The following is a 13,102-nucleotide window of genomic DNA, read 5'->3' as shown; positions in this document are numbered from 1 at the left end:
AAGATGGTGATCCTTTTTTTTCTGGAACTAGCTTATAGATCAATCCTGTTGATCAGCATTTGAGTTTTGGAATGCTCTCATTTTAGATTCAAATTTTCAAGTTTGGTTACCTTAATTAAACTCCTTTTACTTTTAATAAAGTCTAAAGACACAACAATTTTTATAATCTTTTTCACAGTATTAAGGTGATATGCTATATTACTAACCTCATTTTTATTAGTACTAATTAGTACTAATAAAAATGAAGTCAATAATTGATTTATGTAAAAGTAATACTGTTTCAATTATAATTTGTTGTGTCAACAATTATACATGAAAAAAGGTTGTAAAAATTGTTTTGTACCTAGCATTATTTTTTTACTTCTTCCTCTTGTTTACTTTACTTCTATTTCAAATCAATATAGTGGTCACCATCCGTAGGTAAAATGGTGAATTGACCACTATTTATTTTTCTTTTGTTTTTAATCGATTAGCTAATAGAAAAAGTTTACTTCCAACCCATAAACATAAAATAAAATAACTAAATAAATATCATTTAATTCATATTTAAATATAAGAAAAGTCTTCATTTAAAGTTGTTTCTTTATTTAGACCTTAAAATTCATGGAGCCAACTCTTTATTATGTAGATGGTATGGCATCTATAGTTTTCAATGTTATTTGTCAAACATTTGAAACACTAAAGAACCTTGCTGTTAAAACTATTTATCGCAAAAGCTCTATGGTTTAAAGTTTTACTTCCTGCAACAATGTCAACAGACACCAAAGCTCAAAATTCCAACTTTAAAACTTAAAAATATTATTGTTTTGAACTTTCAAAGTGGAGAAAAAAAGTACTAGTTAGTAAAATTGTCAAATGGATATGATGTTGGACTTAAAAATAAAAATTATCAAATGGATGATGTTGGACTTAAAAATAACCATTGGTACAAGAGCCACGTCACACGTTTGACTCATTATCGTGCATGTGCAAGTGTTGGTGTTGAATTGTTGGCCGGAGGCCTAATGGGCCAAGTCTAACACCCTGCTAAAAGCGGAGGCAGTTGGACCAAGTTTCAGTTAACGCTATTACCCTTTAAGGCAATAAAGTTGTGCCCTTAGAGCATTAGCATTGGGAAATGCTAATGCCAAATCTAAAGGAAATTTAACATTTTCAACTTCAAAACAATCTGCATCAGGGAATGGCAAACAGCACTATTGCAAATTTTTTTGCAATAGTGCTACAGTGCAATTCTATGTTTAGAATTGCACTGTAGCAAGTATTGTATCAAAAATAATATATTTTATGTGTTTCCCCCTAAAACTTCTCTCTCATGAATTCATTCTACGCGGGCTCTCCTCTCTCTCTATTCATTCTCTGTTTCTCATCTGCTCTCTCCTCATCTCTGAAGCTTCATCTCCGAAATGTCTATGTGACCATCTCCGAAATTTCTGGACCCATCTCCATCTCTATCTCCGAAATTTCTCACCCGTTTCACCCTCACCCATCTCCATCGCTGACCCTCACCCATTCACCGATTCACCCTCACCGATTCACCCTCACCCTCACCTCACCCGGTCACCGATTCACCCTCACCCTAACCTCACCCATTCACCGATTCACCCTCACCCATTCACCCTCACCGATTCATCCTCACCCATCTCCATCTCTGAAGCTTCACCCTCACCCATTCACCGATTCACCCTCACCTCACCCATTCACCCTCACCGATTCACCCTCACCCTCACCCATCTTAACCGATTCACCCTCACCCATTCTCAAGGGTTTTTAGGTTTGGGTTCAGATTTTGCAAAAACGAAGCTCCGTCGGTGTTGGTGCTGACTGTAAGGTGGGTTTTGATCAATGTAGAGTTTTTGTGTTTGTGTTTCTTTTCTCTCTCTGCAAGAAAAAGAGGGATTCAACTTGTGTTTGTGTTTGGGTTTTGATAAAAGAATTGTTGTTGATGTTTGCAAAGTTTTTGTTGTTGATTTAGCATCTTCGAGACCGTAAGCTCGAGTTCATCTTCAGAAAGTTTGCTCGGTTCATCTTCAATTACTAGTAAGTATCTCTCTCTATCTATTTCTCTCCCTTCTCTCTATTCTCTTTGTTTCTGTAGCCCTCTGTAAAACCGTTCTTTGATAAGCCTTTTTTTTTTCCTCCTGTGTAATACATGACTAGTTTAGTAATATTAAACCAAAATTTTGCTGGGAGCATCAAAACCAAATTTATTATTATAAACATACATAATCACAATGATGCTGGGAGCATCAAAACCAAATTCATTTGAGATTATTTGGTTTTAATGCTCCCTACATCACACAACACTTAGTGTCGAAATTAACATGTGGACCAAATTGTATCGTCTAAACTTTTTATATGATTGCTATATTTGAAAATCCAATAACTAAATTAGAAAATGGAGCAAATTTGAAGGACCCAAAGTGATGTTTTGCCCAAAGATAAACTTTCAATACAGAGCATGGCTAAATATGCTTACAATTCTGTCAAACAGTTCCCCTCCTGTCACATATTCTAAGACCATGTAAATCTTGGTTTTGCTTGCCAACACCTGCATAGTTGTTGTGATAATGCATTAGCAAGAGAACATAACCAATGCTTACTAGGTACTTAATTAATATAATCATGGGAATATAGGTGTATTGCATAAAGTATTATGACAGAGATTTAAAGGTCGTAAATTCATTATTCATGGGCAAACTCTATGTGATTAATTGTTGGTGCCATATGGCTTGGTCTCAACTCTATAACGTGATCACCAAGAAATCCATTCATAGCATAAGTGAAAGGAATAGTCAACAGGAAAACTACTAAACATTGTGGTCCAAATATTCTTCTAAACTAATCAATTTTATGTTCCTCAAATAGCATATACAAGGCAAAGCATGTGGCTGTATTTCTATTAGGTCCGATTTTATTCATGACATGCCAAGCAAGTCCAGCAAAAAGTTAAGCATTAATATTTGGTTGTGTACAGGGCTAGTATTTCTGTCACAGGATATTACTGTAGTATACTTGAAATATGTTGATTAGGAGCTGTCAATATATATTGTTTTGATTAGGAGTTGTCAACATATATTGTAGGATATTGCTATATGTGAGAAGTTGTCACCAAAATATTATGATTAGCTTATACTAATTGTAAAGACACAAATAAGAATTGACTTCATATACTAACTATTTTAAGTTCCCTATTTAAAAGGGATGGTTAGGCAAGAAGACTATGACCAATATGGTGATTTCTTACAAGCTGATTCTGATTTTGTGGAACCATTTTTAAGTGGGTCTCAAAATCCTTCAATGCCCATCCAGTCTTTACCGGAAGTTGAAATTGTCACCTCTAAACGTGGTGCCAACTTCAGTGTAGATGAGGACCTCCTCCTCATCGCTGCATGGCTTAACATTGGCATGGATGCTGTGCATGGTACTGACCAAAAGAGTGACAAATTTTGGACAAAAATTTGGGAATTTTTTTGCGCGAACAATACTTACGGAACCACACGTTCTAGTACCTCCCTATCAAGTCGATGGGGAAATATTAATAGGGAGACAAGTAGGTTTGCTGGGTTCATGACTAAAGTTGAAGCTCGAGATAAAAGTGGTACAACTAACAAGGACAAGGTATAAATTATATCACAATGATGTCACAATATTAATTTCCTTTATAGTTTCAAGACTCTAATTATTTTATTTAAAAAAAAAAAAACTTTAGTTGAAAGAGGCAAAGGAACTATATAAAGCTACACCAAATCCAACATCCGGCAAATACCTAGCTTTTGCTTATGAACATTGTTGGGTTGTGTTGAAGAACCAACCAAAGTGGAGTATACTTAAGGAAAGATCAAAAAGGCTCCCTCAAACTCCAAGTTCAATCAATCAAGTTGATAGTAATGATGATGACACAGTGGTACTAGAGAGACCAATTGGTAGAAAAGCCGAAAAGGCTAAGCGAAAGAGGCCAGATGATGATAAGGGTTTTGATGATTATTTGGCCAAAAAATTGCAGTATATTCAGGCATCACATGAACAAGACAAAGAGGCTCTTCGCATCAAAGCGGAAAAGCTTCGTCTTAAAACTATTAGGGAGGAGGGAAGAATAATAACCATGGATACAAGTGGCATGAATGACAAAGAAAGACTTTATTTTGAAAATCTCAAGGATCAAATCCTTGCAAGACAAGTTGGAGTTGACCCAAGGAACATGTAGATGTCTTCTTGTAACCTTATTTTGGTAGTAAATTATATTAGGGTTGGGTTTGGCATATGTAGATGCCATTTTGTAAGTAACCTTATTTTGGTAGTGGCTTATTTTAAGCGTAGGTTTGGAACATGTAGGTGATGTATTGTTCCAACTTGATCAATTTGCAGTAGATTGTGCCACTTATGTAATCACATCATTTTTGTTTATATGAAAAACTTATGTATTTTCTATGTTTGATATTATATCTTCTACCAATTGGTTGTTCCAACTTTAAGTTTGTTTTTAGTTTTATACTTCTGTTTAATTTTTTCTGATAGTTATTTGCCTGCTGGTATCTATTTTAAGTCTGTTTAATTCTGTTTTAAGGGTGTTTCTTTGGCTGTTTATGATAGTTAAGTTTGCTGGCTGTTTATGTGGCTGTTTTACTGCTGTTTGTGTGGCTGTTTGGTGAGATTAGAAGCACTATGTCATGTACCACTTAATTATTTTTTTGGTGTGGCTGTTTGAAAGGGAAGGGGAATTCGTCATGGTTTTCAGCTTTCACACTTTCACACCAGCTGACACTTTCACGCTTTCACACTTTCACACCAGCTATGTCATGTACCACTTTCACACCAGCATTATTCTATTTGTTGGAGCCATGCAATTGAGACAAACAGGACCAACATTGGAAACCTTACCTCCAACTAAAAGATTGATTAGAAAGTGGGTCCACAACTTTGATCTCTTTACACACTTATATTCTTTTACTTTTTGTTTGGGTTTGTTTCTTAAGGACTAGTAGAGATCATAGATGCTAGCAATGTTAACATGAATTTTATAAGTCATATGAATCTTATGAGTTATTCCACCTTCTTTCCTGTTTATAACCATCTTAGTAAATAAGATAGAGAAGAATGGAGACTTTTCCTTTTGGGCATTTTGCGTTAGACCATTTTTTCTTAGCAAGAGAATAATGTTGTGGACTTGTTGAGGCCTTAGGCTTTTCTTTGTGAAGGGTATTTAACAGAACAAGAAGGGAGAATAAGGCACTTCACTATCCCAAGTCACAGGGCTCGCCTTGGTAGACCCTTTTGTCCATAGAGGTTTCATTCTATCTGTCCTTTTTTTTTTTTTTTTTTTGCCTGTATTTTTTTTGCCACAATTCTTGTTTTGTCATAGATTTATCATTTACTTGAGAGAATTGGAGCTGGGATTTTCCTTTCATATAAATAAATATATATATATATATATGTATATTTTTTTTTTCAGTTGTTATAAATTTTTTATTGGATGAATTATACTACTGAGAATTACTAAATAAACATAATATGGGGTGAGCATCTTTGGTCCTTGATGCTACCAATTTGGGCAGAAAAAGTTTACTATCCAACTAATTGTGTTGCTGGGAAATGGGAATCGTGTCTCCTTATTCAATGTAGTAGTTATAACTACTTATAACTACATTTTCTTAGCAATAAATGTAGTAGGTATAACTCATCTATAGGGGTTAGTAGATCCACCACAGTTCTATGCACATGAAACTTCAAAAGATGGCAACTGATAGTGGGGTCCTAATTAAATTCAAAAGTTGCCATATGAAAGAAAAACCAGAAGGCATTCCCAATTAAAAATGTTCTACCAATGGATAAATTATCATTTTTTATGTACATAACCTTATGTTTGGATGGGGAATTGATGAGAACATAGAATAGGAGTAGGAAAAAGTGATCAGAATATTGAGGAAAAAAATAGGCACAAATGTCAATAAATCTTAGAGCAAATTACATTTTAAACCCTGTTCTGCATAGGTGGTTCAAATTAAACCCTAAAAATTAGAAATTATAAAGTTCTTGTTTGTTAATGTTATATGCTGAAGGCTACTTGGAAGTTTTTGAATTTTGGAACTTAGTAATGTCACAGGGCAAAAAACGCAATGTGATCATGAGCCAAAATTTTGATGAATTTGATATTGACTTATTGACAGGGCAATATTCCACTAGAAAAGCCTCCCCTGCTACTTAGAGTGTACAATAGATTATGACTTGTTGGCTTAGTCAAGTGTTATGTTTGTGTTGTTGTTTACTTTTCTGCTGCAGAAATGACTGCCCTGTGTAAATGAAATGTGTTTATTACAACTACTTAAATAAATAAATAAAGTTTAATTAGTTTTCAAATCATAGAGCCCCAACGGTTTACACCTATTTAAGCCAACATTTCGTGTAATCAATGTTTGTTATTGTTTTAATGGTTATATTATGTTGAGCTTTAAAAAGTGATATTGTGGTCCTTTCATTGATACCTATGTTTCGTAAAAGCTCTTGTTGATTAAAGTGATAATTCATTTCTATTTTAATATAATTCCTTTTTAGTTCGGCCTGAAGTTTGTTTCTAATGAGTTGTATTTGACGCTTAAAGCTATAACACACTTTGGAAAAGGTTTGCTAAATCACGTGTGTAAGGTTGAATTTATTCAACCATCTAATTGGCTTTATTCCGTGCCAAATTTGCTTGTAATTCAGCATTTAGTAACCCTGTATTTAGGTGGGATTGTTGTAAGGGTAGTGAGTGAGATAGTGTGAAGATTGCTCAAGAGTGTGCAAGAAAACAGAGTGTCGCGGCTGGGACTCGCGACTGGACTCGCGGCTTCAACCCGCCAGAAGATGCACACGTGCCAAGCATGCTGGAAGATGAACAGTCATGCTAGCTGGAGCACTACAGGACAAAACAGGACAACTGGCCATACGGTTAACTCGCGACTGGAACTCGCGACTTAGTCAAGCCGCGAGGTCAAGCCGCGAGCCACCCCTGTTTTGGAAAAACCTGACGTTTCGCATTCCACTCCTCTTCAGTATAAATACCCTTTTAACCCACGATTGAAAGAGAGCTTCCAGAGAGAATTTTGAGAGAGAAACCCTAAAGAAAAACCAGATTGTTTTACCCACAATCTCTACCTTAGAGTCTCATCAAAATCCCTCACTCTCTTCCTCTCCATTGTCAAATCCTTGAGAGGCCATTATACCAAACCTGGTTCTCACCATTATCATCTCTGTGAGACAGTCGTTTGGAGTTCTGGGAAGCAGTTAGGAAGGAGCCAATATTCATTGGTTGATGCTACGGTGTAGTAGCGGAATCCGGAAAGCTAGAAAAGAAAAAGGTTCGGCGCAACCTCGTTGGAGCAAGAAGCTTGGAGGGCTTAGGTGCATTGGGTAGATTAGGCTTGGAGGGTCTATTGCTGTCCTTGTATCCCAACTGTATTTTCTAGTGGATTGATTACCGCTTGGAGGGCGGCGGAGAGGTTTTTCGCCGAGGTCTTCGGTTTCCTCTTCGATAACATATCTGGTGTTATCGCTGTGTTTGCATCTTCCTTCCTCTCTATCTCTGCCTTTACATTATCTGCTGTGGTTTATTTTGTTGTGGCTTAGATAGTTGTTTAATCAATACCATGTTATAGCATATGTTAAGTTTCCGCACACTATTGTTTAACATATTGCGTGTGTTGATTAAATTGGTTTTTGGGGGTCTAAACGTTCAAAAGTGTTTTTGTACACGTTTTTGAACTTTCAACGTGAACTTTGTTTAAAGATCTCTAACGATGCCTTGATGCCTTTGTCTTTGTCTGAGGAGGTAATAGTTATCACCAGCAAGTTGTATAAAAATGGAAACTTCTGAGCTTTCAGTTACTTGCTAAGGTGTTTTAGCCCAATAAAGAGAACTGGTCCACCTGTTTTTGATTCATATTGTAGTAAGTGGTTGTGGATTGTCCATCCAAAAACTTAACTAAGCCTTATCCTTAATAGATACCCTTTGAGCTCATCTTAACAAATTAAGTGATGAGTGGGCATTAAGTGATTCACATAGGTGTCCCTTCCTTCATCCAAAATAAGTGATTATGTTGATTTTCTAATATAACTGTTGTAGCTTTTATGGTTAAGTGGCTGTTTAAGTGGTTGTTTAGGTGGCTGTCCACAAAAAGGTAAATTCAAGTGTTTAATGTGGCTGTTTTATGTCTGTTTCAGTGGCAGAATTTGTCAAAATCTGTTATGGGGCTGTTTTAAGCTATTTAAGTGAGATAATTTCCTGTTCAATAATGGTGATAAATTCCTAACATTGTTGTCTTGAAGGTTGTCTCTATGGGTCGCTCTCTTTTCAAAAAGTTGCTTTTTGACGACTCAGACGAGGATGAGATAATGAGGCGAATTCTTAAGGGTTCAACTAAACAACGTAAACGTCGTCGGTATATCGAATGTGATCGTTTGGCAGGCCATAAAAGACTTTATCTCGACTACTTTTCTGACACACCAGTGTATCCTCCTAATTTATTTCGGAGGAGATTTCGGATGAGTCGGAATCTTTTTCTTCGTATTCAGCATGAGGTAGAGGCATATGAATCTTACTTTATCCAAAAAAGAGATAATGCCCAAAAATGGGGTTTATCTTCTCTTCAAAAGATAACAACTGCACTTAGGATGCTTGCGTATGGAGTTACAGCTGATTTTATGGATGAGTATGTGCAAATTGGAGAATCCACTGCAATGAAAAGTCTGAAAAAATTTGTTAAAGCGGTGGTTGATATTTTCTCCAAACAACGAAGACATTGCTAGACTTTTAGCCAATGGGGAAAGACGTGGATTTCCAGGGATGTTAGGGAGCATTGATTGCATGCATTGGAAATGGAAAAATTGTCCGGTTGCATGGAAAGGTCAATATTCTGGTCACATTCGTGAGCCAACCATTGTTTTGGAAGCAGTAGCATCATTTGATCTTTGGATATGACATGCATTTTTTGGGTTACCTGGGTCAAATAATGACATTAATGTATTAGAACGGTCTCCTATATTTTTTGAGCTCGAACAAGGACGTGCTCCTGCAGTTAATTACTCAATCAATGGTCATGAGTATACAATGGGATACTACCTTGCCGATGACATATATTCGAAGTGGTCAACATTCGTTAAAACAATTCCATCTCCACGAGGACACAAACACAAATTATTTGCAAAAGCCCAAGAGGCGAATAGGAAAGATGTAAAGCGTGCATTTGGAGTGCTTCAAGCAAGATTTGCAATTGTGCGTGGACCTGCAAGATTTTTCCATAGTGAAACACTTCAAGACATCATGAAAGCGTGTGTAATTCTTCATAACATGATCGTTGAGGATGAACGAGATGTAAATGAAGCGGTGGAATTAGATTATGAGCAAGTTAATGACAATCCTACTATACAACTGTCACGAGAGAACACAAATACATTTACGGAGTTCATTGAAACCCATTAATGTATTCGAGACCATAAAAATCATTTTCAACTCCAATCAGACCTCATTGAGCATTTATGGCAATTACAAGGGGAGTTGTAGGAATTTAGTAAGTGTGTGAGTTATGCGTGTGGTGTTTTATTGTAATTTGATATATGTATGAATCTTCTAAAGACAACATTGGTAGTTATGTATGTGGATTGTATCTATATATATGTATGTGGATTTTTGGCAAGTTGCATGTATATATATGTATGTGAATTTAGGTTGAGTATATTGATATTTGGCAAATTCTTTCTATAAAAAAAAATTGGCAGGTTCTATATGTGTGTGTGTGGATCATTGACAGGTTCTATATGTGTGTGTGTGGATCAGAAAAATTGGCAGGTTCTATATGTGTGTGTATGTATTTGGCAGGTTGAATTTGACAGGTTCTATATGTGTGTGTGGATCAAAAAAATTGGCAGGTTCTATATGTGTGTATGTATTTGATAGGTTCTATATGTGTGTGTGGATCAGAAAAATTGGCAGGTTCTATGTGTGTGCATGTATTTGGCAGCTTGTTTGAATAGTTGTTGAATTTGACAAAAAAAAAAAAAAAACGTTTGCTGGAAAGAAATGATGAAGGACAGGGAAAGATATTTGATATGTTCTTTGGAATAGACGTTGAATTTGACCCCAAAAAAAAAAATGGTTTGCTGGAAAGAAATTATATAAATGGTTGTGGTGCTTTAAAATCCCTACCAATGTCCAATTGTACATGCCTGGAATATGCAACTATTGAGAGTTGTAGTTCTTTGATGTTCATTTCAAAACGCCAGCTACCTCCAACTTTGAAAAGTCTAGTGATAAATGATTGCAAGAATTTGCAATTTTTGATAGACGAGGGAGAGGCTTCTTCTTTATTATTGAAAGAGGAGAGTATTAACAGTAATGCATCTCTTCTTGAGCACTTGGTTATTTAAAGGCCAAGAAAGAAATGTGATTGCTGGAAATCTCAGAATTGTACTGTTGAAAAAAATTGGCTGTTGGAACTTGGAAAGACCAGGAAAGAAATTGGCAGTTGGAAAGAAAGTGACCGTTGGAATCACCAAAATCTGAAAAAAAAAAACTGACAGTTGGAAAGAAAGTGACCGTTGGAATCACCAAAATCTGAAAAAAAAAACTGACAGTTGAAAGAAATAATAAAGTAAGTTTAAAAAAATAATATTTTAATACAAATAGAAGTTTGGGATGTGGAGGTATTGTAAAATAAGATGGTATAAATGATAAAGTGGTTTTTAGAATTGTAAAATAGAATAGCATTAGCATTTTCCAATGCTAATGCTCTTACCCTCAGCTATATTTTTCGGTGTAGAGGGTAAGTGCTTGATCCTAACAAATAATAATCTTGCTAAAGAATTTAATGAACCTAAATTATTCTTCTCTAAACCCAATGCCAGATCCAGACAGGGCATATCTGAAACGAAAAGACAAATATCAATTGTATGATTTGTATAAACCCATTCATTGTTGAATTCAAATTATCATCATCCCTATTTCTGAACCTCATCATAACACCAAACTCATGTTTTCTTTCTGTATGTTTTTTCTGGTTTGCGCATGTTTCTTAAAAGCTAATTCTTCTTTATCCAAAGAGAAAAAAAAAAAAAAAATTTAAAAATGAATGTAGTGGTGATTAATGTCTTCTCAATAATTCATCTCTATCTAAAGGACAACCACTATCATCATCATAAAAAATCTATTGTTGATGCATGTCTTCTCATATTCCTCTCTATCTGAATGACAGTCACTACAACTAATTCTTCTTCAATGATAATATTTATAAATAATAAATAATAAAAAAACCCATAAATGCAGTGATGATGCATGTCTTCTCAAAATTCTTCTCTATCTAAATGATAACTACTATTGCATGGCTGTGGACATCAATGTCGATATATGACACTATGACAGGATGAGGAGGTGTTATTTTTATTTTTCTTGCATATTAGCTTAATGGATGAGGAGATCTCCATCAAATTCTACCTACCAATATTATTGGATGTCTCTATGACATTAGCATTTAGCACAATTCTTTCCATCACAATATATTAAGTTTTTCTTTTAAACTTAATATATAATTGTATTGAATTTAATTTTTCTTAAAAAAAATGTAACATTGTTTTTGATTTATTAGTTAATGCAACAATGTGTTTGAATTTAATTAAGAAATCTAATTTACAATACCTAAAATTTTCCCATTACTCATTAGTGCGATGTTAGAATTTTAGTTCAAATTGTAAAATTTCGCACTATATACCTTTAAATAAAAGTGTACAAGTGGTAATTTTTTTGGGTTAAGTAACAATTGGGCAAATACAACAATTTATATCACTTTAGTTTGTTTGTTTAAGATTAGGGTTTGACTAAGGAGAAATTATAAGATCCAAATAGTGGATAAGTAATGTGGTACACCATTTCACTAAAAAACTTCCACTTGTTTAAAATTGTTAGTTAAAAAATTTTTTTAAACAGAAATTAATTATTGACTCAGCAATTTTAAACAAGTGGAAGTTTTTTAGTGGAATGGTGGACAAGTGACGTGGTCTACTAGAGGACTCTATAATTTCTCCTAACTAAGAGCATCTCCAATAGCCACTCTAAACCCAAAATTTAGAGAGCAAATCCATAAAAACTTGCTCCAACAGTCTCTCTAACTCACTGTTCATTAGCAAAAAATTGGTTGCTAATGAACAGTAGCTCTCTAAGTCTGATGACCTACTATTCATGAGCAAAAGAATTAATTCGAATAAAATATTCAACTATCAATTAAAATATTGAATTTTTACTCAATAATCACAATGGTAACAACAAAACTATTCTAGATCTTTTCTCTCAAACATCTCTAAATTCAATTTTAATCAAAATACAAACTCAAAAACACAATCTTAAAATTAATCAAATAATAACCAAAAAAAAAAAAAAAGAGACAGAAGCCATCTGACCCATGGTGGAGCAAGCAAGTAACCCATGGTGGAGCAAAAAAGAGACAACGCTTGCCTGTGTCCTTCAATCAACGATGGAGCAAGCAATCGCTTGTTCTTAATTTCTCTGTTTCTTATCACTGTAGAGAGTGTTCTAGAAAAGTAGAAATAAAAAAAATAAAAAAAAAATAAAAAAAGAAGAAGAAGAAGAAGAAGAGAGAGCCAGAGAAAGAATGAGAGAGCTGGAGAAAGTGAGAGTGAGATCCGGAATGAGCTAGAAAAAGAAAAAGAAGGGTAGATAGAGATGGGAGTGGGATAGGTGTGTGGTGGAGAAAAAACCGAGAGAGAGAGAGAGAGAGAGAGAGAGAGAGAGAGAGAGAGAGAGAGAGAGAGAGAGAGAGAGAGAGAGAGAGAGAGAAGTATGGATGTAATTAAGTTTGGAAAAATAATATAAAAAATAAGAAATAGCAATTAAGAAATGCTACCACAATATTTTCATAATAAATTTTAAGTAATATTAGCTAATATTTGTGAATAAAAAAATAATTTCAGTTGTGAATTCAAATTAGAACTAGGAACAACTTTTCACATAAGATTTTGATGTGATTCTTATGAAAGTATTGCGAAAAATATTGTGGATATAACATTTTTCATTGAAAAATATAATTGTTAGGAATGAATATAGGAAGAATAAATGATGATA

General features: G+C 34.7%; 1 protein-coding gene across 1 annotated transcript; it reads left to right on the top strand.

Annotated features, from left to right (window-relative positions):
- Positions 1 to 8,310: 8,310 nt before the first annotated feature.
- Positions 8,311 to 9,454, top strand: LOC126719884 (uncharacterized). The gene is made up of 2 exons (XM_050422390.1): positions 8,311 to 8,719; positions 9,003 to 9,454. The coding sequence occupies exons 1-2, from the start codon at positions 8,311 to 8,313 to the stop codon at positions 9,452 to 9,454; spliced, it is 861 nt and encodes a 286-aa protein (XP_050278347.1).
- The last annotated feature ends 3,648 nt before the right edge of the window (positions 9,455 to 13,102 follow it).

The sequence above is a fragment of the Quercus robur genome, chromosome 3 (genome assembly GCF_932294415.1).
Source record: "Quercus robur chromosome 3, dhQueRobu3.1, whole genome shotgun sequence".
Classification (NCBI taxonomy): domain Eukaryota; kingdom Viridiplantae; phylum Streptophyta; class Magnoliopsida; order Fagales; family Fagaceae; genus Quercus; species Quercus robur.
The sequence above is the reverse complement of the archived record's forward strand: the minus strand, read 5'-3'. Positions and strand labels throughout refer to the sequence as shown.